We start from the raw sequence: 21,980 nt of genomic DNA, 5'->3' as shown, positions 1-21,980 counted from the left end.
CTTCCCAAGGGAGACTAGCATACGTACCCCAGAAACATAAAGAGACTCAGTTCTTAATGGCCATGCAAGTAGTCCTCAATTTACAACCACTCATTTAGTGACCATTCAAAGTTACGATGGAACTTTTTTCACTCTTACAACTGTTGCAGCCTCCCCATGTGTCAACGCTGCTAACATCGGATGTTCTTGCTTTGACAACAGATGAAAATGCAGCCATTTTCTCTATGCTTTTAGAATTAATTGGTGCTGGGAGGGGGAATAGGGATGAGAGTCATAATAATAATAACTCTGCCGTGGGAATCCAAGGACAAACTGGGTCCAGAACTGATGTTTTGGCGGGCTGGAGACCTGAGGAGAAAGCCCGCGCTTCAACCTAATTGGGGAATGTGCTTTATGACTGTTTATTGGGGGTGGAAATTGTACTTTGTTACTTTGTATCCAGGGGAGGGGAATTTAGTTTTTGGGTTCAACTATGTAGTGCCGATACTTTGTTTCCCGAATAAAAGATTCTTTGAGGAAAACAATGCCTCGAAGTTCTTTTGAAGGGTTTCATCTGTCGGAACCATGACACCATGGTCATGTGATCAAAATTCAGATGCTTGGCCACTGGTTCATATTTATGACAGTTCCAGTGTCCCAGGGTCATGTGATCATCTTTTGCGAACTTCTGATAAGCAGAGTCAATGGGGAAGTTAGATTCAGTTAACAACTGCAGTGGTTCACTTAACCAGTATGGCAAAAGGTCATAAAATGAGCAAAACTTAATAAAGGTCTTACTTAGCAACATAAATTTGGGGCTCATTTGTGGTTGCAAGCCGAGGACAATTTGTACTCTGTAAGTTTGATTAATTTAATGTATTTAGCTTACCTTTAATTTTAATTATAATATATTCACCTACCACAGATTTAATAAATATTCCCTTCTACTCGATACAGTAAGTTGAAAATTTGGAGGAGCCATATCCCATCCATTCACAAGCCACGCGGTTCGTTCTTGCATGTCTGTGTAGGCAATAGCTAACCAGATTAACCCAATTGGTCTGACTCAATCTAACCCAGCGGCTCCCTACCCTTTCTATACCCTGCACCCCTAGAATGCTTCTAATATATTCTAGCACCCCTTACAAAAGTTCAAAATAACGCCAACGAATTATGCATATACACTATAATTTTGAAAACCCAAGTTTTCACACCCCCTGGAATGTCGTCTTGTACCCCCCAGGGGGTGCAAGCATGTCTGGTTGGGAACCCCTGATCTAAGGCAACTTCCTATATTCCCATATCTCATGGAAAATTCCTGAAAACAGACCAAAAAAAAAAAGTGCCATGGTTTGTACACCTAAAGAACACAGAACCAGAATTTTATTCTTCTCTGTTGATGCCCTACCTTCTTGCTGATGCAACTTTTCTCACAGTACCGCTGAACCTGTTGAAAAGAGAGAACATGCACAATGTAAAAGGTTCCTAGTTCTAGTTGTCTTAACAGGTTACCTCCAGTTTCAGCCTTCTTTGCCAGATTATCACAATTTATCATTCAATCTACTACACCGTTTAGAAGCAGACTATGCAGTTGTCCTAGGATGGGACTCCTTCATGACTCCTTACAGAAACTCCCACAGATTACTCAAGAGGACCATCTTCCTTGCATCATTTTGCTTAACCTTTCTCTTCCTTTTCTATCCAAAATGTCTGGCTGATAACCCAGGCATCTCACCATAAACTGGCAGCTTTCAGGCCACTGCAACTGTTCTGCAACTGGACTGGACAGAGTATATATCTGATAACATTTTAGTTATTTGGTCAATCAGTCAACAAATTATACAAAATTAGTACTGTCCTGAGACTCACCCTGAAACTCTGAAATCAGTACATTTCCTATAGATTGGCAATTTCTATGATGGCAGGGGAGGCTAACAATGCCTTGGCTAGCAAAGATCAGGCCAGAAGATCATCCAACAAGTAGAAGTTGCATTAAGGAAGCCACAATGATTTGATTATTCAGGTGCAGAGAGAAAATAATCGCTTTGAAAATTATATTCAAAATTAAGCTGAAATCTAACTTGAAAATAATTTAGTTCTTGTTTAACTATGGAATAAAGTTGCTAAGCAACTCAGGCAAAATGCAATGTCACATGATTGCTCTGACTTAAGAAGGCAGTTATGGCAGTCCCAATTGCTGTTAGGTAAATCTCGTGCAGTTGCAACATCCTGCAGTCACGTGATCACCGCTTGTGATTTCCTGCCAGCTTCCCCATTGTCTTGCTTGTTCAAAGCTGACAGTAGTGATCATGTGACTGCAGGACATTGTAATTGTTGTAATTCATGTGACTGTGGGGACCCTGCAACGGCCATATTTATGAGGACCTGTTGTAACTGTTTTCTCCTACCCCAAGTCTCCATAATTCAGCACCATCCTAATTTTGAACAGTCGTTGGACTGTTCAATGTTGGCAGTTAGCAGCTTGAATGGTCCTAGGTATAGATAATCAGAAGGCATATGGTGAAAAACAGTTCTGGATATTTTGTATTACAACTTCCATAAAGTATAGATATTGTGACTAATATCTGGTATTACAAGAATCATAATCCCAGGGAACTGAAGAGTTTAAAGTAACCTATCCCAGTTCTTGATAGTATTGGGTTGTTGCCCCAAGACAACAAGGATGAAATAGTGCCCTCTAATCTTTATAGCTAAGTCACCCAGATAAAACAAACTCAGGCCAGTTTAAGAATATTCTACATTCATATTATATAAACGTTATGCATGTTTGTGTGTGTATGCATAGTAACTGCTACTGATCTCAAGTAGGTCCAGAGCAATTCTGCTATTCATTAGCACCAGTATTACCATCATTTTCAGCCTTCTAATCCAGACTAAAAAAATATTGAAGTTTCTTCAAGAGATTCATTAAGAGTGAGGTTTTAATGGAACTGAAAATTTCTCAGGCTTGTACTGCATCCTGAGAAAAGGAGAGACTGTGCTAATCAACAGTCCTGGATTCACACAATGGACAAATTGCTTCTTCCAAATTATTTTCTAGAGATGTCCTTGGTTCCAACACTATGATATTTTCCATATACATATAAGTATGTCTTAGCTATTAATAAAAAATTAATCCAAGCAAAGTCTGATCAGGGTGTAAAAGAAAAAGTAAACATCTCTTTGGGGGCTCTAATCTAAGTTTTGGCTCCCTACCAAATTTTAGACTTTGGTGCAAGTCAAGCAGTTCTTTACCTTGAAGAGATTGATGTTGTCAACTTGACATTGGAACAGAAAGTCATTGATGGATTTCAGCTGCACCCCTTTGAGAGACAAAGTGGGAAAAAGCAGTTTTAAAAAAATCTGGTTTGCTTACACCACATAAAGACAAGTTTTTCAGATCGGTACAATCACCTTCTCAACCCCATGCTGCCCATATTTTCTGCAGTCACACCCACAACTTACCTGCTTCTGGTATGCTCTGTTTATTTGGATTCTGATTTACATTTCCTGGAGAACATAAAAAGCAGAGCAACGATTATGAAATTATTTCCATGTGACAATATAGGCTAAACTACATGTCACTATGGACTGTACAATATATCACTATGGGCTAAACTACAATACCAGTATTCAGGTAGTCCCCAACTTACGGCCACAATTGAGCCCCAAAGGTCTATTGCTAAGTGAGACAGTTGTCAAGTGAGTTTTGCCCCATTTTATGACCTTTCTCGCCACAGTTGTTAAGTGAATCACTCCAGATATTAAGTGAGTAACACCGCTATTAAATGAACCTGGCTTCCCCATTGAGTTTGCTTGTCAGAAAGTGGCAAAAGGGGAATCACATGACCCCAGGGACACATAAATATGAATCAGTGGCTAAGCATCTGAATTTTGATCATGTGATCGTGGGGAATGCTTCAACGGACTTTTGAAAACAGTCATATGCCACCTTTTTTTCAGTGCCATTGTAACTTCAAACAGTCACTAAATGAACTTTGTAAGTCAAGGACTACCTGTACTATAGGATCTCCTATATATAATATAAAATACTAATACTTTATTAATTAACAATTAGCCCGTATTCCACATAGGAACTTCCTTTTTTAAAAAAAAAAAAAATTCTACTGGCTCCAATGAAGAACTTTACAAAGCTTTGATCAGAAATGGGTCTGAATGCGTTTTGTACTAATGTCAGCAAAAACAAAAGGGCAACTGCAATGCTGCATGTCCATGCAGATTCTCAGTCATGGTTGCCTCAAAGTGCTTTTTTTCCAAAAGGCACCTGGACTTTGTTTTTCCTGGCGCAATGCTGATTATTTAATGCATTGTTTACTTTACATCCACAGTAGTCCGATAGCATCCACCCCATTCCCAAAGCCATAATTTCGTACACGACTCTTTAACCTGGCTGCTGAACTAACCCATTTTCCAAATTTCCATGCAGCTAGTTGAGTTACAACATGGCCGACGGCATGTGACCGCATCGCTTAGCAACAGCAAGCCAAAGAGTCCCAATTGTCATTATGACCCCAAGCTACACGGGTTGTTATGTGGAAAGCAAAGAGTCCCAAGTAAAGAGTGCAGGGATACAAAAGGGGGATGGGGGAGGCCTTGAAAGGTCCAGCACAGGCTGCACTCAAGTTGGGTGGGGTGCTGAAGTGCAGCACGAGCTCAGGGATGCCAGAAGAAAGAGGGTGCACCCCAGGGGTGTGTGCACATGTGAGCAGAGGTATGCCAGGGAAACACAACATGGGGTGTGTGTGTGTGTGTGCCAATGCAAGGAGGGGCAGGGAAGAAGAATGCTGGTAGACACTTGGGGGGGAGACTTACCCAAGCAACCTGTGACCTTCGCTGCCAGCTTCCCCTTTGACTTTGCTTCTAGGACAGGGGTAGGCAACCTTGGCTGGTTTATGACTTGCCAACTTCAACTCCCAGAATTCCTGAGCCAGCCATGCTAGCTCAGAAATTCTGGGAGTTGCAGTCCACAAGTCATAAAAGAACCAAGGTTGCCTACCCCTGTTCTAGGAAGTTGGCAGAGGTCAGGAATGGAATCACATAATATGGGATGCTGCAACCAGCCAGCTAGTTGCCAACCACCCAAATTTTGTGCAAATAACTGAGGGGATCCTGCAATGGCCAGAACTTTGAAACCCAGCTGAAAGTCCCTTCTTTTAGTGCCATCATAATTTCAAACAGTCACTGAACAAATGATCATAACTCAAGGACTATCTGTAGTCAAGCTACAGTATCAAATTGGCCAAGTTTAAAACAAAAACAAAAAAAACAAAGAAAAACAGAGTTTGTAAAAATGAACCACTCGTTCTTTAATTGGGTTAGTTAAGCATGTTATATGAATCCATTCAAAGAATACATACCAGAAATCAACTGTAGGTTTTCGGCTAATAAGCAACTACACAAGCACAAGACTGGCTTTTACATTTTAGTCTTTTTTTTTTTTTTACATAACGTCATTCCCTAAGAGGGAAGTATTCTTTTTCTGCTGTGTTAATTTAAACTTACACTTCAAATAGTTTCCAATTTGCTTGTAATTACATTTATTGCATTGGTACATGCATTTTAAAAAATTAAAACAAGCAATTTAGACTTGGAGTACATTAAGCTGGTAGCAAGATCTGTAAATATACAACACTAATGCAATTATAAAGCATCTATCTAAAGCACAAGTATACACCTGAGGGGAAAATATGCATCAGAAGGCAAGCAGTAATTCCATTACAGCAATGCTTAAAATCAAAATTTCATCCTTCATTTGCTTTGTGCTTGTATCTATTCTGTTTGGGATAAGCAAAAATGAAAAGAGACAAAGAATTGTTGGAAAAGTTAAAGATGGTAATGATCACAGGAAGATTGGCTTGGGGAAAAGAGATGAAACAGGGTTGCTGAAATCTATTGCATTTTCTAAAGACAGAATGACGTCCCTACAGTCCACACGATGTCAAATTAATTAATGTTACATTCTTTGATGCAAGTCTAGCACATAAACCAGGGGTCTTCAAACTTGGCCCTTTTATGACTTGTGGACTTCAACTCCCAGAATTCCTCAGCCAGTATGCCTGGCTGAGGAATTCTGTGAGTTGAAGTCCACAAGTCATAAAAAGGCCAAGTTTGAAGACCCCTGATATAAACAATGGAATTGAGCTTGATGGGACATTCCACTGCAGAAGGTGAACCTTGGCCTTACCTCCTAGAACAGCCACAAACCTCTCCAGCAAAAACAAAATCTGCTTAATGTACATCAAATTCTTGGCCTTCAAGCGTTTCCTAAGACAAATCAGATGATATATGAATACACAAGGATAGCACAATGCAAGACAGCCAAGCTGAGCTTAAGACTATAACTGGTAAAGCCCGTGGAGGGAATTACGTGAATGGTGAGGCACAAAGAACATACTGAAATGATTGGCATTTCAGTATCTTTGCCATAGAGAGTTTCTTCAGCAAAAGCATCAATAATCAACTTTCTGCCATGAACAGCCTAAGAAGATAAGCTTTGCACCAGAACTTCCCCACTGTCTAGACAAGAGCTGCACAACTCAATAGATCAGAATGGACACATGGAGACCTTAACAATGATGGTGGATCACAAAGGAATAACTGGCATGCCAAATAGTGGCTGGTGGTATGGCAGCAGCCTTGGAGCTGGTAGAGTTGGTGAGACCTGGAGGCACTGGAAGTACTTGGCAAGCATGTTTTTAGGGCAGAGGTAGCTGTGAAAAACTAGGTGGCAGCAGTCATCCTTAGTGGCAATCGATTTTGTTAAGTTTTCAGAAAATGTTGGCAGACTGCACAAGGCTATTCTGCAGGCTGTATGGACCCACGGACTATATTTATTATTTATACAAGTAGCTCTCAATTTACAATCATAATTCAGCCCAAAACGTCTGTTGCTAAACAGCTAAACAGTTATTAAGTGAGCTTTGCCTCATTTTACAACCTTTCTTGCCACTGTTGTTAAGTGAATTACTTCAGTTGTCAAGTTAGCAACACAGTTGTAAAATGAATCTGGCTTCCCCATTGACTTTGCTCGTCAGAAGGTGCCCAAATGGTGATTACACGACACTGCAGCAGTCATAAACACCAGTCAGTTTCCAAGCATCTGAATTTTGATCACATGAATATGAGGATGCTGCAATGGTCATACATGTGAAATACAGTCATAAATAACTTTTTTCAGTGCTGTTGTAACTTTGAACGGTCGCTAAACAAAAGGTTGTAGGATGAGGAACACCTGTATTTCATATTCCTAGCCTATATAGATAGTCCTCAATTTAGGACTGGTTGCTTATCAACCGTTCAAAGTTATCATAAAACTTCCTGGGGCTACTTACGACCTGGTCCCAAATATCCAATCCAGTATGGCCATTAGCAACATCCTACTGTCACATGACTATGTTTTACTATGGTTTTGGCGAAAATCAGCTTTTACTTACAGTTTTTGGCAAAACTGGCCCATAGCTAACTATTGATTAGTTTAATGACTGCCACAGTCACTTCATGACTGCCCCCAAAATTTCATAAAATTGGGTCAGTCGTATGGACTATCTTGACTTACAACCACAATGGGCATGCTCTATTACCGTCATAAGTCAAGGACTACCTGTATGTTGTGCAGGTCCAATCTAGACCATAAAACTATTTTCTCCTCCTCTCCATTTAAGAGTGGAAAGTTAGAAATTGCCGGGTAGTTTGTAGCAAACCTTAATTTACCGTAGTATGCACACACGGCCAACTTAGTTTCCACAAATTCCATCAGAATTTCTAATCATAAACACTCACCTATACCGTTCCATATACTGCAGTAGCTGGGAGTGGGCGCAGCACAGCTAAAACAGAAATAAAGCATAAGACAATAATGAGGCCTATCGCCAAAATGGCTTCTGAGAAGCCCACAAGCAAGACAGGTAGTGACATAATTCCATCTATGTGTTATGCTAACCAGTATTCTGGAACACCTGTCTCAGAGACTAGAGTAATTTACAGTCTCTTATAAAAGCTTTACACTGAGGGCACTGGGTAAAGAGACTACAAGAAAGCTGTAGGTAATAGCGGAGAGGCCCTCAGGCCTGACTCACCTGGGAGCCTGTCACCTGAGTGCTGTAGATGGAAGCAATAGTATCGATCAGATTGTGAGCTTCATCAATTATCACTACCTGATCCTTCAGTTGGATCCCAGATGCATTTCGAGTAGCTTCATGCAGAAGCATTTGGTATGGCAGCACCACCAACTGTGGGACAGACAGTGGCATTAATTAAATGGGAAGTCCACCACTCAGACCTTTATTTGCAAAACAGATTTTTGGAGAACCCAGAGAATGTTTATACATTTTTTTTGACATGCAGAATATGAGTGAGTTGGGTCTTATTTATTCAGTCTTATTTGTTAGATTTATATTTCATCATTTTTGTAGAAGTTTCAAAGAGGCATATATGTTCCATGTCTACAGAATAGGCTGACCTGGAAAATAATCACAGGCTCAAAATCACCCCGTTTCCTTAGCTAAAAATCATCTATTTATATCTGTCTGTCCATCTCTCTCTGTCTATCCATCATCTGTCTGTCTATCTATCAAATTTATTTGCAGCCCATCTCACTATGGGAATACTCTGGGCAGCTTATAACAATAAAATGGGGAAAAGTGATAAAAAAGCAAAAAAAAANGGCCTGGCCTAGGGAGGATTTTTAAATTGGGTTTCTTAGAAATTTTAATTACCACAACACTAAAATATTGGTTTTAATTTGGTTTTATTCGGTGGGGTGTGTGGGTTTGTCTTTGTTTTTTAAAAAATGTTGTGAGCCGCCCTGAGTCCTTCGGGAGAAGGGCGGGATACAAATTGAATAAAATGAAATGAAAATGAAAATACTTAGAGATCACCCATCTCCCTCATGGAGCATCTCTATAGTCCACCATCTTCACCACGTTGGCCGTGCAAATATGAAATTTGCTCCTTAAAAATTGAGAGCCCATTTAAATTCCTATTGTGTGTAACTTCAAATAAAGCCAGGTGATTCCAAAGAATACGTAAATGGTCCCAAGGACGAAGTGTTTACAAAAGGGGAGGAAAACTAGGAAAACTGAAAAAAATGCTTTCTTTTTCCAAGAGGTTGGTCAACATTTTGAGGCATGAATAAGCACCAAGCCCAGGGGTAGGCAACCTTGGCTCTTTTATGACTCATGGACTTCAGCTCCCAGAATTCCTGAGCCAGCATGGCTCAGCTTGGAAACCTCTCCCTGTCCCCTCAGCATGGCTGGCTCAGGAATTCTGGGAGTTGAAGTCCACAAGTCATAAAAGAGCCAAGGTTGCCTACCCCTGAGTCCAAGCCTAATCATCCCAGGGTGATTTAGCAAAAGGATACAAGGCTACACACGAAGAAAACGTTTTCAGACGTCAGCAAGGCTTCAAGAGGAGATCCATAAATATCTACCTGAGCAGCTGGGATGGCATATCGGCTTCCGTAATAAGGGCAGGCCTTCATTTCTTTTCCCAGAGAAACCAGCTGCTCTATATCTTTCACTTCTACTAACACTTCGTCCCGAAGCAGCTGCACCGGCTCGTAGGAGTTAAAAGGACACACCGTTCGGCTCACGCGTCTCTTCTTGCCCTCTGTCTCTGCTCCTGTATTCTTTTCTGAAGGCAAATCATCAGAAGGGGAAATTTTCAGAGCCAAACAGCTCACTGTTAAGACCGATTTGTGATGGGTGTACAAAGACCATCCTTTTTTCCCAACGGAGATATTTTATGCTTTATACCACAAATCCCACCAGCCTCAGTCAGGCTTCAGAATGTTTCTGTGATATCATGCACCCTTTTTTATTGGTTTGTCCTTTTCCCCCAGTATTGATAGTCTTCGGCTTGCGACCACAATCAAACCCAAAATTTCTGTTGCTATGTGAGACAGATATTAAGTGAGTTTTGCCCCAATTTACAGCCTTTCTTACCACAGTTATTAAGTGAATCAATGCAGTTGTTAGTTAGTAGCACTAGCATTAGCACTCAAGACTTATATACAGAGCTTTACAGCCCTCTCTAAGCCGTTTACAGAGCCAGCATTTTGCTCCCAACAATCTGGGTCCTCATTTTACCGACCTCGGAAGAAGGGAAGGCTGAGTCAACCTTGAACCCCTGGCAGTCAACAGTTAGCCTGCAATATTGCATTCTAACCACTGTGCCACAACAGCTCCTAATAACACAATTGTTAAGTGAACCTGGCTTCCCCGTTGACTTTGCTTGTCAGAAGGTCCCAAAAGGTGATCACAGGACGCCAGGACACTACAACCGTCATAAATACACCCCAGTTGCCAAGTATCTGAATTTTGATCAGGTGACCATGTTGATGCTGCCAACAGTCATAAGTGTGAAAAACAGTCATAAGTCCCTTTTTTCAAGTGCTGTTGTAACTTTGAACAGTCACTAAAGGAAGGGTTGTAAGTCAAGGACTACCTGTATTGTAAATGTACATGGACGTAGCCGTCACTGCACCAGCATGGAGCTGGAGATAGGCAGGAAGATTTGGTTCACACCAAAAGTGACCAGAGTCAACCATCAGAGGATCTGCTCATTGTAGGAACTGCCATGCAACACGTAGTCCTCGACTTAACAATCATTCATTTAGTGACCATTCAAAATTATAACAGCACAGAAAAAAGGGACTTATGACCAGTCCTCATACTTACGACTGTTAGTACATCCCCATAGTCACGTGATCAAAATTCAGCACTTGGCAACCAGCATGTATGTATGACAGTTGCAGCGTCCCAAGGTCATGTGATCACCATGCGCGACCTTCCCAGCTAGCTTCCAACAAACAAAGTCAATGGGGGGGGGGAATCCAGATTTGCTTAACAACCAAATGATTCACTTAACAACTGCAGTGATTTGTTTAACAACCAAGGCAAAAAAGATTGCAAAAACCATACGTCACTCTGTTAACAACTGTTTTGCTTAGTAGGGGAAATTCTGACTCCAATTGCAGTCGTATGTCTTTGCATGTATGCATTTGACTGAACCTTTCAGAAACCATTGTTTACAAATCTAAGATTAAAACAACCCATTGTTTAGCAAGTGCAGCCAAAGTCTCTGACTGAGCTTTTGAGGGTGATTGTAAGGATAACATCAAAAGCAACATACGTATCACTGTGATTGCCTTTGGAGAAGGGCTAAATATAATGTAATCTTTATTACTCTCTATAAGGGTGTCAAGGCAACCCAACACTGAAAAAAGTTTAAATTGTGAGACATTGTAGGAACGGTGTGCTTGCATAAACGTTTCATGAGATTTGAGGTTTTTAATTAAAAAAGTAATTTCAAAAAATATTTTCATGTGCTCCTGACATTGCATGTGATCAAATACCAGTGCCTCAGGGTGTACAAAAGCTTCCATTCAAACTGGTTCAAGCACCAAACATTTCATTTCAAGCATGAAATTACTGTATTGAGTATAAAAATCGACTGTTCCAAGAATTTTGGAAGAGTTTTGCATCCAAACAGATTTCTTTTCACTACAACACTGTTTTATACTCAAAAGCATTTTAAATACACTGAAAACAGCCACATTCATAAGCCAAAGAGGAACTCTGGAGAAACTTTTACACACTTTGGATCCAAGCACCCACTAATTGTTTACTGGTTCCTGCTACTTACAGTGATATCCAGACTCTAACGTAAGCAAAATAGCAGTTTCACCCATAATATTTCAACCATCAAATAGTCTGCATGTCAAAAGAAAACCTAACCACAGGCACAAAAGAATAACAACATTAGCAAACTACCACGAAAAAAGCCTCTAAGGTGGGATAAACCCCGTATCTGTCTCACATGCATGGATGGCACGGAATATTTATTGTTGGGCTGAAAAAAACAAAAACAGAAAACCAAGAAAGCAGAACCAAATGGAATACCCTAAAATAAGAAATTAACTGGTTGGAACCCTGAATGGGAGCATTCCAGACTACAGTAGTCAACAAAGTTACAAAGATACTGATGACCTGGTTACAAAGTTTTGACAGTTAACCACTGCCACAGAAAAAGATTGTAAAATAGGTCGGTGATGTGATGACCCATTTTACGACCATCACAACTTATGACTGCAATTGGCAGGCTCCGTTACAGTCCTAAGTCAAGGATTGCCTCTTTAAAATATTTTACAGTTCCTTCTGGTTCAAGATAGTTGCCACCATCACTTTAACACACACAGCCTCCATTTACTTTGCTTCACCAAAGTTATTACACTGGTCCATCAGGATTCCTTGACATACCACGTTTATTCTTCTGCATCTCCATACAACGATCATTGATGAGCTGGACAGATCCCAGGCATCGTACTTCCTCGTTCACACATAAGTTCTAAAATAAATTGACAGGTACAAACAGAGATCAATTATTAAACCAGAGAGCCAGTTTGGTCTAGCCGCGCAGGGGTAGGCAACCTTGGCTCTTTTATGACTCGTGGACTTCAACTCCCAGAATTCCTGAGCCAGCATGGCTCAGCTTGGAAACCTCTCCCTTTCCCCTCAGCATGGCTGGCTCAGGAATTCTGGGAGTTGAAGTCCACGAGTCATAAAAGAGTCAAGGTTGCCTACCCTTGGTCTAGCGGTTAAGGCAAAGTTCCCCAATCTTTCCGGCTTTACAGTCCGGGGAAGGGGAGAGGAATGGTTCCGCGTGAGCAGCCAGCAAGTGCCTGCACGCATGCAGCTCCTTTTGTGTGAGTGGCCAGCATGCGCACCCGCCGCTCACGCAAATGGAGTGTGCGCGCTTGACCTGCTGCTCATGCAAGTGGGGATCCGCATGCGCACACGTTCACCCACCACTTCTGCGGCTCAGTTCCGAATGGCTCACAGCTCAGTGGTGGGCCATGGCCTGGAGGTTGGGAACCCCTGTGTCAAGGCACTAGACTAGAAAGTGGGAAACCATGAGTTCAAGTCCCGCCATAGGTAGGAAAATCAGCTGGGTGACTCTGGGCCAATCACTCTCTCTCAGCACAACTCGCCTTACAGAGTTGTTGTAAGAAAAATAGGTGTGTTGCATGTTTGCCACCTTGGATTATTATAAAAATAATAAAGGGGAAGGAGGGAGGGAGGGAGGGAGAGACGATAGATAAGACGTTTCACCATGTTCCCTTCAGTATAATTTCTTTCAACAACCCCAAAAGCTGTAAAGATTCACAAGTATATAAATTCACAATGAAAATAATGCATTGTCTCCAAGGTTGCTAATAAGATGCATTGTTTGGCTACTGAATACTTTACGCTGAATTCAGATTGCTAAAATTACTTTTCAAATTATTCTTTTAGTTGGCATTTTGGAACTCATGAGTCAGAGGACTACCACAGCAAAGCATTTAGTTCCTTTTATCTCCTCCTTCATTACTTGTTCAAGCATTAGTCTTTTGCCTTTTATGCATTCCCACCTCATACTACAGACTGATAACAGAGGGAAAGTGTACTGCTTGAGAATAAAAATATGAGGCGACATAAGGAAACCAAACACAGGCTTGCTAATTTCAGTGGCAGTTGCTAATTTTGGTGGCTCCTTGAAGGAATGTCAGAATTCTTTACTCCCCCTTTTTATTAATGTTGTTATTATTGTTTTTATTCTGTTGCTTTGCATGTACACCGACAGCTTCTGTACCAGGCAAATTCTTTGTGCGTCTAATCACTCTTGGCCAAATAAAGTATTCCATTTCATTCCATTCTATGGCTTTGAGAAAAATACCTACCTGCCTAGAGCCCAAGGACACCAGACGAGTCTCCTTACTAAAAGGGCTCTTCTGAACTTCATGGATAAATTGAGCCAGCTGGGAATGTGTCCGGCTGCAGTAATAAATCTGCAAAAGAGTTTGAGAAGATCTCGGAATCCTATTCATGAAGAGACAACTTTAACATGTGTGGACTTCAACTCCCAGAATTCCCCGGTCAGAATGCTGGCTGGCTGGCTGGCTGGATCTTGGGGGAGTTTGGTTATCACAGCAATACAGAATCTGTGGTTTCTTGTCCACTGTCTCCTGTCTTGTTTATTTTGAATCTTGAAATACTGAACAGAGATTACAGGACGAGAGGATTCTTGAAGTAAAGATTTTAAAAGTTAAAGGGCCTTGCAGATAACTTGGTGTTGCTTTTGGAAGATCCTTTAAAAGGAACTGAAACAATCATGGGAAAACTAAAAGAATTTGGTTCCTTAGCAGGTTTCAAGATCGACAAACAAAAGATGAAGACATTAACAAAACTATTAAAATAGATCAAACTGAATTAATGAATAAAATGGGTTTTAAGAAAGTAAATTATTATCTGAGTAACATTATGACAAATATAAACGATGTTATTTCAAAATAATTAAGCTAAGACATGGAATGAGGTTTAAAAAGACATGTTAGGATGGGAAAAACTAAATTGCCATTTAGTTTTATCACAGTATTTCTGTGGTAAAAATGAATGCCTTGCCTAGAACGATGTTTTTGTTTCAGACAATACCTGTTTTGACAACTGGTGCACCATTTAAACAGTGAGAAAAGAAAATTACAAATATTGAATCACTTAATCCCATATTTTGCCAGCAAATATTGGCAGTATGATATTGAGCTGCTTCGGGGCTTCTTTTTGATTTAACTACATGTTTGAAAACGAAACACGGTGTTAATTTTAACTGAAAGAAACAGGAAAGGATTAAAACAGATAAAGGAAAATTGGCAGGCTATGGAAGGGAGAAAAGGAGGTGTCCAGACAGTTTACTATTAACTCCCATGGATGGGTTTGCAAAGCAGTTGTAGGAAGAAACATCTACCCCTTGCAACTTGCCTTTGTAACATGCTCTTCCTGTAGGTCATCATCATCATCATCACTATCCACTCCTGTTAACCTAAAGAGTGAAAACAGAAAAGTAATGCTCAGAAACATTTTTGCCATACATAGGGGTAGGCAACCTTGGCTCTTTTATGACTCGTGGACTTCAACTCCCAGAACTCCTGAGCCAGCATGGCTGGCTCAGGAATTCTGGGAGTTGAAGTTCACGAGTCATAAAAGAGCCAAGATTGCCTACCCCTGCACTAGTCAATCAGATATCTTCTAAACAACAAATTTCAGGATGGCCCAGTAGTTTCTAGTAGCCCAGTGATGGCAAACCTTTTGGGCTCAGTGTATCAAAAATTTAGACTCTGCAGATATGTCACACACATACACAGAGCCCATCCCTGAATAAAAGAGAATTAATTCTTTATATATTACTTTATTTTAGAAAAAATACAATCCAAGCCTGTGAGTGATTCCCCGGGTGTGCTGCTTACCTTCAAGCAGTGCTCCCTTTCTATGGGCAGCCCCCATGGTTTACCCAAGGAAGCTCTGGGTTGCCCAAGGCCTTTGTTCTTGGAAGCAGCTCTCCAAAAATCATGTGAAATCAAGCCCTGTTCTTGCACAATTTTCAGAGGCTCTGGAAGCTATGTGAGTGCACATCATTCTCACGAGGCCTCCACAGCTTCTGAAATCTTCAGAGGTTGTGGAAGAGGACTGTGCTCATGTAGCCTCCAGAGCCTCTGAACATTGTGCAAGAACAGGGCTTGCTTTCCTATGATTTTTGGAGGCTGCAAAGGCTGAAGAGCATTCTCTAAAGCTGCTTCAGATCAAAGGCCTCCTGCAACTCAGAACGCACACGCCATTCTCATGAGGACTCCACAGCTTCTGAAAATCACCTATGAATGGAGCATCCTTTTGAGATTTGTTATCAAGTGCTAGTGATTGCTGATGTCACCTAAAATGTCATGGCATGCCACCGTTGACATGCATGTCATAGGGTCACCATTATTGTACTAGTAATATGCACCCACCCAAACTTTGGCTTCTAGATTTAATAACTGGAAAATTCTATCACCTCTTGGGAGGAAAACTTGATGGAATACCTGTTGCCAAGTCTGAATTGAGCTCAGCTCCTATCTAAAGCAAAGGCTTTCATGGATTCTGACTCAACCTTTCTAGAAAACGTGCAAGAGAGATACATATTTCCCTTGTTGTTGTTAGTTGCGAAATCGTGTCCGACCCATCGCGACCCCATGGACAACGTTCCTCCAGGCCTTCCTGTCCTCTACCATCTTCTGGAGTCCATTTAAGCTCACGCCTACTGCTTCAGTGACTCCATCCAGCCACCTCATTCTCTGTCATCCCCTTCTTCTGTTGCCCTCAATCTTTCCCAGCATTAGGTTCTTCTCCAGTGAGTCCTTCCTTCTCATTAGGTGGCCAAAGTATTTGAGTTTCAACTTCAGGATCTGGTCTTCTAAAGAGCAGTCGGGGTTGATCTCCTCTAGGACTGACCGGTTTGATCGCCTTGCAGTCCAGGGGACTCGCAGGAGTCTTCTCCAGCACCATAGTTCAAAGGCCTCAATTCTTTTGCGCTCAGCCTTTCTTATGGTCCAATTTTCACAGCCATACATTGCAACTGGGAAAACCATGGCCTTGACTATACGTACTTTTGTTGGCAGGGTGATGTCTCTGCTTCTTAGTATGCTGTCTAGATTTGCCATAGCTTTTCTCCCCAGGAGCAAGCGTCTTTTAATTTCTTGGCTGCAGTCCCCATCTGTGGTGATCTTGGAGCCCAGGAAGATAAAATCTGTCACTACCTCCATTTCTTCCCCATCTATTTTACAGGAATTGAGAGGGCCAGATGCCATGATTTTGGTTTTCTTAATGTTGAGTTTCAAGCCAACTTTTGCACTCTCCTTCTTCACCCGCATCAAGAGGCTCTTTAGTTCCTCTTCACTTTCTGCCATTAGAGTGGTATCATCTGCATATCTTAGGTTGTTGATATTTCTCCCAGCAATCTTAATTCCAACCCTAGAGAATTTAATTCCTCGCTTCAACCTCTTATAGTCACACTAGTATTCATACCTATTTTCTATTTTCTGCTCCTCGTCACTCTCGTACTCTGTAAGGATCAGATCTTCCTCACTCGTATCTGAAAACTCCAAAGAATCAGGCTTAGCCGTGGTAGATAAACTGTCCTTACTGAGCTGAAGCAGGTGCTCTGCCTCCTTCTCCTCCATTCGCTGAAATAAGCACAAGGAAGACATCTGTCAATCCAAGCCAGGTAATCTGTCATACCCAGGAAATCTTCTGAGCCCCAACCTTTCTCAATGAGGAATTAGTTCATGCAGGAGACCAGGGGGAAATGGATGGCTGGATAGACGGATGGGTAATAAATATAATTTATTTTTCAATACTTGTCTAATATTTTATGCCTACAGTATTGGGTAGTCACTGCAAATAAAAATCAATACAGAAGCCATTTCCAAAAGAGCAATTGTTATCTAATTACAGATTCCTCATTTAGCCATTATCCTCAACTCATACATTGTTCATGTAGTTTTCTTTGAGGCATTATAAGATAACTTTCAATCAACTTTTTTTCATTATATTCCATTAATCTCCAATTTTATTTGTGAGAAATTATTTGAATTTTTATTCACAGCACTGGAAATGCTCACCTTTCTTTTAGACACATATTTCAATTTCACATTGTGTCGAATTTGCTCAAGGTATACTTCTCGTTTCTTCCTCTTGACCTGCTCTTCCTAAAGAAATCAGAGAATTGCATGGAAAGTTCAACCACCTGGATCCTGAAATTTATTGTCAAAAATATTGCTGTAAAATTACTTCACAACGTATAACATTAAATGCGTCTTTACAGAAGTTCTGAACAATTCATATGTTGTCAAATATTTGGTAGGCAAAGGCCCCAACTGTGTTTTAAGCAGACATTATCTTACATTTCTCATTTTAAAATGTTCTCAGTATAAAATGAGATCTGTTAGCAAGCAAGTCTTTATAAACAAAGGAATACCAGATTTTGTCCAATTTAGAAGCATTAAATCATCAACTAAACATTTTAAAATTATAACTGTAACTCTTTTGCTGTTTTTAAGGGCCCACATACCCACCATTGTCTTTTGTTCATCTGAGGGAGGAATACATTATAGGTTTTTTTAAGGAAATACTGGTGTGCCCCCAAATATGTTCATTTGTAAATTTTTAAAGTATCAAGCATCAATTTTATTTTCTTAGATGCCATTTTCTTCTTAGAGTATAATAGCTGGTGATTCCTCCTTTGACTTTGCTCTTTTTATTAAAAATACAGCACATGCAAAAGATAGAAGTGTGGCGTTTGATGGTTGCAGTTAAAAGAAGACGAGTTACAATGGAGCAAGTGTCACTAGTACATTCTTTTCTATTTATATCAGTGAATACATCATCAGGATTGAATAAAGACAGACCAATAAGCAACTTATTTTTACCTTCAGTCTATGTATCATTTCCTGCTCTTTTTTCTCCTGCACAAATTGCTTTATCCAGTCTGGTTCATTGGTCATTAGCTGGCTGGCTAAAGGCTTTGTATTGCTTTTCTTGAGTTCATCTTCTGCATCTGTTCCACTAATGTTACTTGCTAACAGCCTGGCCTCCTCCAGTTTCTTTTTCTCTTCAAAATCCCGGAGCCACGAGAGAGCACCACAAATCAAACTTAATGATTTACCCTAACAGGGAAGAAGAAATGCAGATATATCTTTATGCCATAACATAAACAGGTTGTTAACATTTCAAAATAAAATTCTAGAAGATTTTAATATTTCTTCTTCTTCTTGTGCCATATCTGTTATCGGACATTGGCGAGCATGTTGGCGATCCTGTTTTTATCAGCAGCCGCACAAAAAAGTGCTGCTGAGTTTTGTCCAAACCAGTCCCTTAGATTTTGAAGCCATGATGTTCTTCTTCTGCCTGGACCTCATTTGCCTTCAATCTTTCCTGGAGGATTAAATGGAGTATGTCGTATTTTTCTGGGTGTCACATCACATGTCCGAAATATTCTAACTTTCCGTTTTTTAATTGTTTTGATGATTTCCCTTGGCTTTCCCAGGCGGCTTATCACCTCCTCATTTCTTGTCAACCCAGCTTATACGCCTGTAAATCCACATTTCAAATGCTTCTAGTCTCTTCAGGTGACCTTCTGTCAGAGACCAACTTTCTACTCCATAGAGCAGGATAGAAAAAATATAACGTCTGACAAGCCTGATTTTCAATCTTAGGCTTATGTCGTGACCACATTTGTTATTTTTGACATTTTTTTATAGGCTAGGGGTATTGATGTGTTAAAATAAAAAAGAGACTTACTGTGCCAGTTGGGCTCTCAAATATGCCAATTTTTCCAGTCTCCAAGACCTGATAAAGTTTAGTCATAAATTGCTCTTGAATGGGATATGGTGTGTAAGGAAAAGGAAAGTTCACTATAGCCTTTTCTTCAGTTTCTTCTGTCATCTCCTGCCTGGAGTTGAGGGGGTGGAGATGTAAAATAATAATAATCCTAAAACAGATGTAACCGTTAGCATAACTGCAAAAGAAAGTATTAAACAAACACACAAAGAATCAAACTGACTCTCTGCAATTCTCAATAAATCTGATTATTTTGATCCCTGCAAGGACTGTCTTCCAAACCAGTAGAGGACCTCTTTTGTGGGAATTATACATAAATCTGCTAAATTCTAAGGGTTTTTTAAATTGTTTTTCACTTTGATTATTCATTTTTCTTGCTCTTTATATATTAGTCTCATTGTTTAAACAAGTATTTCCCATGTTCTCATCAACTAATTAACTATTAATTATCAACTATAATTTAGGCCAGTGGACAGCCTAGGTTACAGCAATAAAAATATATATAATTTTAATTCACTTTATTATTACATTTATACAATGCCTGACTCCCAATAAATGCCAAATTATAGCATATTTGGGAGAGTCTATATAGTCCATAGAGTGGCCGGTCGGACACGATTGAATGGCTGACGATGACGACGATGGTTCAAATTGGCTGGGAATTTTGGGAAAGGTAGTCCCTGTACCTTGGGAAAAGACAAGCTGGAAAAAAGTTTTCTAGTTCTTTTGCAATTTCCAGCTGAAATGTATGGGATAAATTGAGTTTGACTTCCAACATGCCCACGACTGACCATAGAAAGTTCTCCCATTACCCAGGATCTCTCCGAAATTCCCCGTTAGCGCCATCTACCTTAGGTCGCTCCTGCTCCTCTAAAAGCGAAGTGACTTCGAATTGATCGCAAAGCGCTTCTGCCGACCCAACTCTCTCTCTCTCTCTCTCTCTCTCTCTCCTCGAGATGACGTCACTGGCTTCTCCCTCGTGATCGGCAAAAAAGGGGGGAGCCCGCTGCACAAACAACCCCTCCCCGTTTTTAGAACTTTCCGCTAAAAACGCGCGCCCGAACGCTATTGGCTAGACAACCTGCCGCAGCTCAACGCGTAACCAATCAGAGGACAACAGTAAGAAGAACGCCTTCTCCAGAACGAGCGTGTGACTTACGCCTACTTCCGGTTGGCTTTGTGGGCCGAGTTGTGACGGGGACCCTTGTCTGCTCGCGCCGCTGCCAAATTTGAGTCCATCGGGCGTTTCAGTTCTATGTAGTTCGAATAGGCTTTACGTTGAAGAAAAATTTACTCGAGGGTTCATCCTCACTGCGTGCAGGCTTATTTTTGGACAGATTTGCCTAGAGCAGGGGTAGGCAACCTTGGCTCTTTTATGACTCATGGACTTCAACTCCCAGAATTCCTGAGCCAGCATAGCTGGCTCAGGAATTCTGGGAGTTGAAGTCCATGAGTCATAAAAGAGCCAAGGTTGCCTACCCCTGGCCTAGAGCATCCTTTAATGCACATAGGAGCCTGGAATATCCGCATTGATTATTGTTTTAACAGTTTTACACAATCAGAATACTTTTGTTACACTGTTCAGAAACATACATATTTCTCGCGTATATTCTTCCTTCCCTTGGGTGGCTCCAGTTTCTCGGCCGAGGCTTTTTCTCCCTGCTGGCCTGCTGGCCTCTCACCCATGATTGCTTCAGAAGTGTACAAGAGCCAGGTGTTCAGGAGAGCAGAGCAATTCAGTCTGAGAAGTCTTGTGGGCGCTGGCATCCTGGTCTACTGTGCACCATTTAGCCAAGAGACATGCTGAATGGGGCCAAGGGAGCAGCTGTTCCACCATTTTTTTCTGGACTGCCTCCTTGCATGTATATGAGACAATTGGTGCGCCGCACTTTTAAAAGCAAAGGATTGGAAGGGTCCTTGGAGGTCTTCTAGCCTAATGCAATGCCCTGTAGAGGAATCCTCATATCATCTCAAAGAGCGTCCAAATTTTGTTTGAAAAACTCCACCGCTGGTGCATCCATGACTCTTAAGAAACAAGCTGGATAGTTATCAAGAAATTACTTGTTTCCAATTTGGTTTTCTCCCTGTAAGTTTTTCATCGCAGGTGGTTGTTGTACCCTCAGCATTACAAAAAAATAAATCCATGTAAATCCAGCTGTCTGCCCTGTGACATCTCTGCATCCAGTGAAAAACTACAATCTCTTCCCTTAAGCCTTCCTCTCTTTTTTAAGATTAAACATATAACAGGTTTCTTTAACTGCTTTTCATAAGCTTTAGCCTTCAAGGCCCTTACCATTTTGTCACTCTTCTCTACACTTTTTCTAGTTTATAAGCATCTTGTTGGTATTGTAATTACCAGAACTGGACACAGTATTTGAGCAATGCAACATAAGGCAATACTATCTCTTCCCATGATCTTGATAATCTACCTCTGTTAATTCATCTCAAGACTGCATTGGCATACAGCAGTCTTGGCACACTGATAGTCATGTTTAATCCGTGGACTACCAGGACACCCAGATCCTTCAAGTACTACTGCTCAGCCAGGTACCACCTGTCTGGTGTCTGTGCATGTGTTTTTTCCTAAGTGGAGAACCTTACATTTTTCGCCATTAAGCAACATACTGTTGGATAGGGCGCAACATTCAAATCTGTTAAGATTCTTTTGAACCTTGAACCTATCTTCTGAGATATCAGAAGATCAGAAGCTTTGTATCATCCACAAATTCCATGAGCATCTTTCCTATTTTTCATCTGAGACATTTATGAATATAAAATAAAGAATACCTGGCTCAGGAC

General features: G+C 40.8%; 1 protein-coding gene across 1 annotated transcript in view; it reads right to left on the bottom strand.

The window, feature by feature from the left end:
* The window catches only part of DDX11 (DEAD/H-box helicase 11), a 36,282-nt gene extending 16,996 nt beyond the window's left edge, over nt 1-19,286 (bottom strand). Inside the window, exons 1-14 of the mRNA XM_015827175.1 lie at nt 19,143-19,286; nt 18,272-18,508; nt 17,465-17,551; nt 16,869-17,026; nt 14,793-14,853; nt 13,718-13,825; nt 12,258-12,345; nt 9,428-9,630; nt 8,076-8,228; nt 7,780-7,826; nt 6,185-6,264; nt 3,445-3,489; nt 3,235-3,302; nt 1,388-1,426 (exon numbers count right to left, since the gene is read on the bottom strand). Coding sequence (XP_015682661.1) covers nt 1,388-1,426; nt 3,235-3,302; nt 3,445-3,489; nt 6,185-6,264; nt 7,780-7,826; nt 8,076-8,228; nt 9,428-9,630; nt 12,258-12,345; nt 13,718-13,825; nt 14,793-14,853; nt 16,869-17,026; nt 17,465-17,551; nt 18,272-18,508; nt 19,143-19,286 — 1,518 coding nt within the window. The remainder of the gene's footprint in view (nt 1-1,387; nt 1,427-3,234; nt 3,303-3,444; nt 3,490-6,184; nt 6,265-7,779; nt 7,827-8,075; nt 8,229-9,427; nt 9,631-12,257; nt 12,346-13,717; nt 13,826-14,792; nt 14,854-16,868; nt 17,027-17,464; nt 17,552-18,271; nt 18,509-19,142) is intronic.
* Nucleotides 19,287-21,980: the final 2,694 nt, after the last annotated feature.

This window comes from Protobothrops mucrosquamatus, unplaced genomic scaffold, assembly GCF_001527695.2.
Source record: "Protobothrops mucrosquamatus isolate PMUCROS unplaced genomic scaffold, P.Mucros_1.0 scaffold3541, whole genome shotgun sequence".
In the NCBI taxonomy this organism is placed as follows: Eukaryota; Metazoa; Chordata; class Lepidosauria; order Squamata; family Viperidae; genus Protobothrops; species Protobothrops mucrosquamatus.
This window is presented reverse-complemented; position numbering and strand designations above follow the sequence as displayed.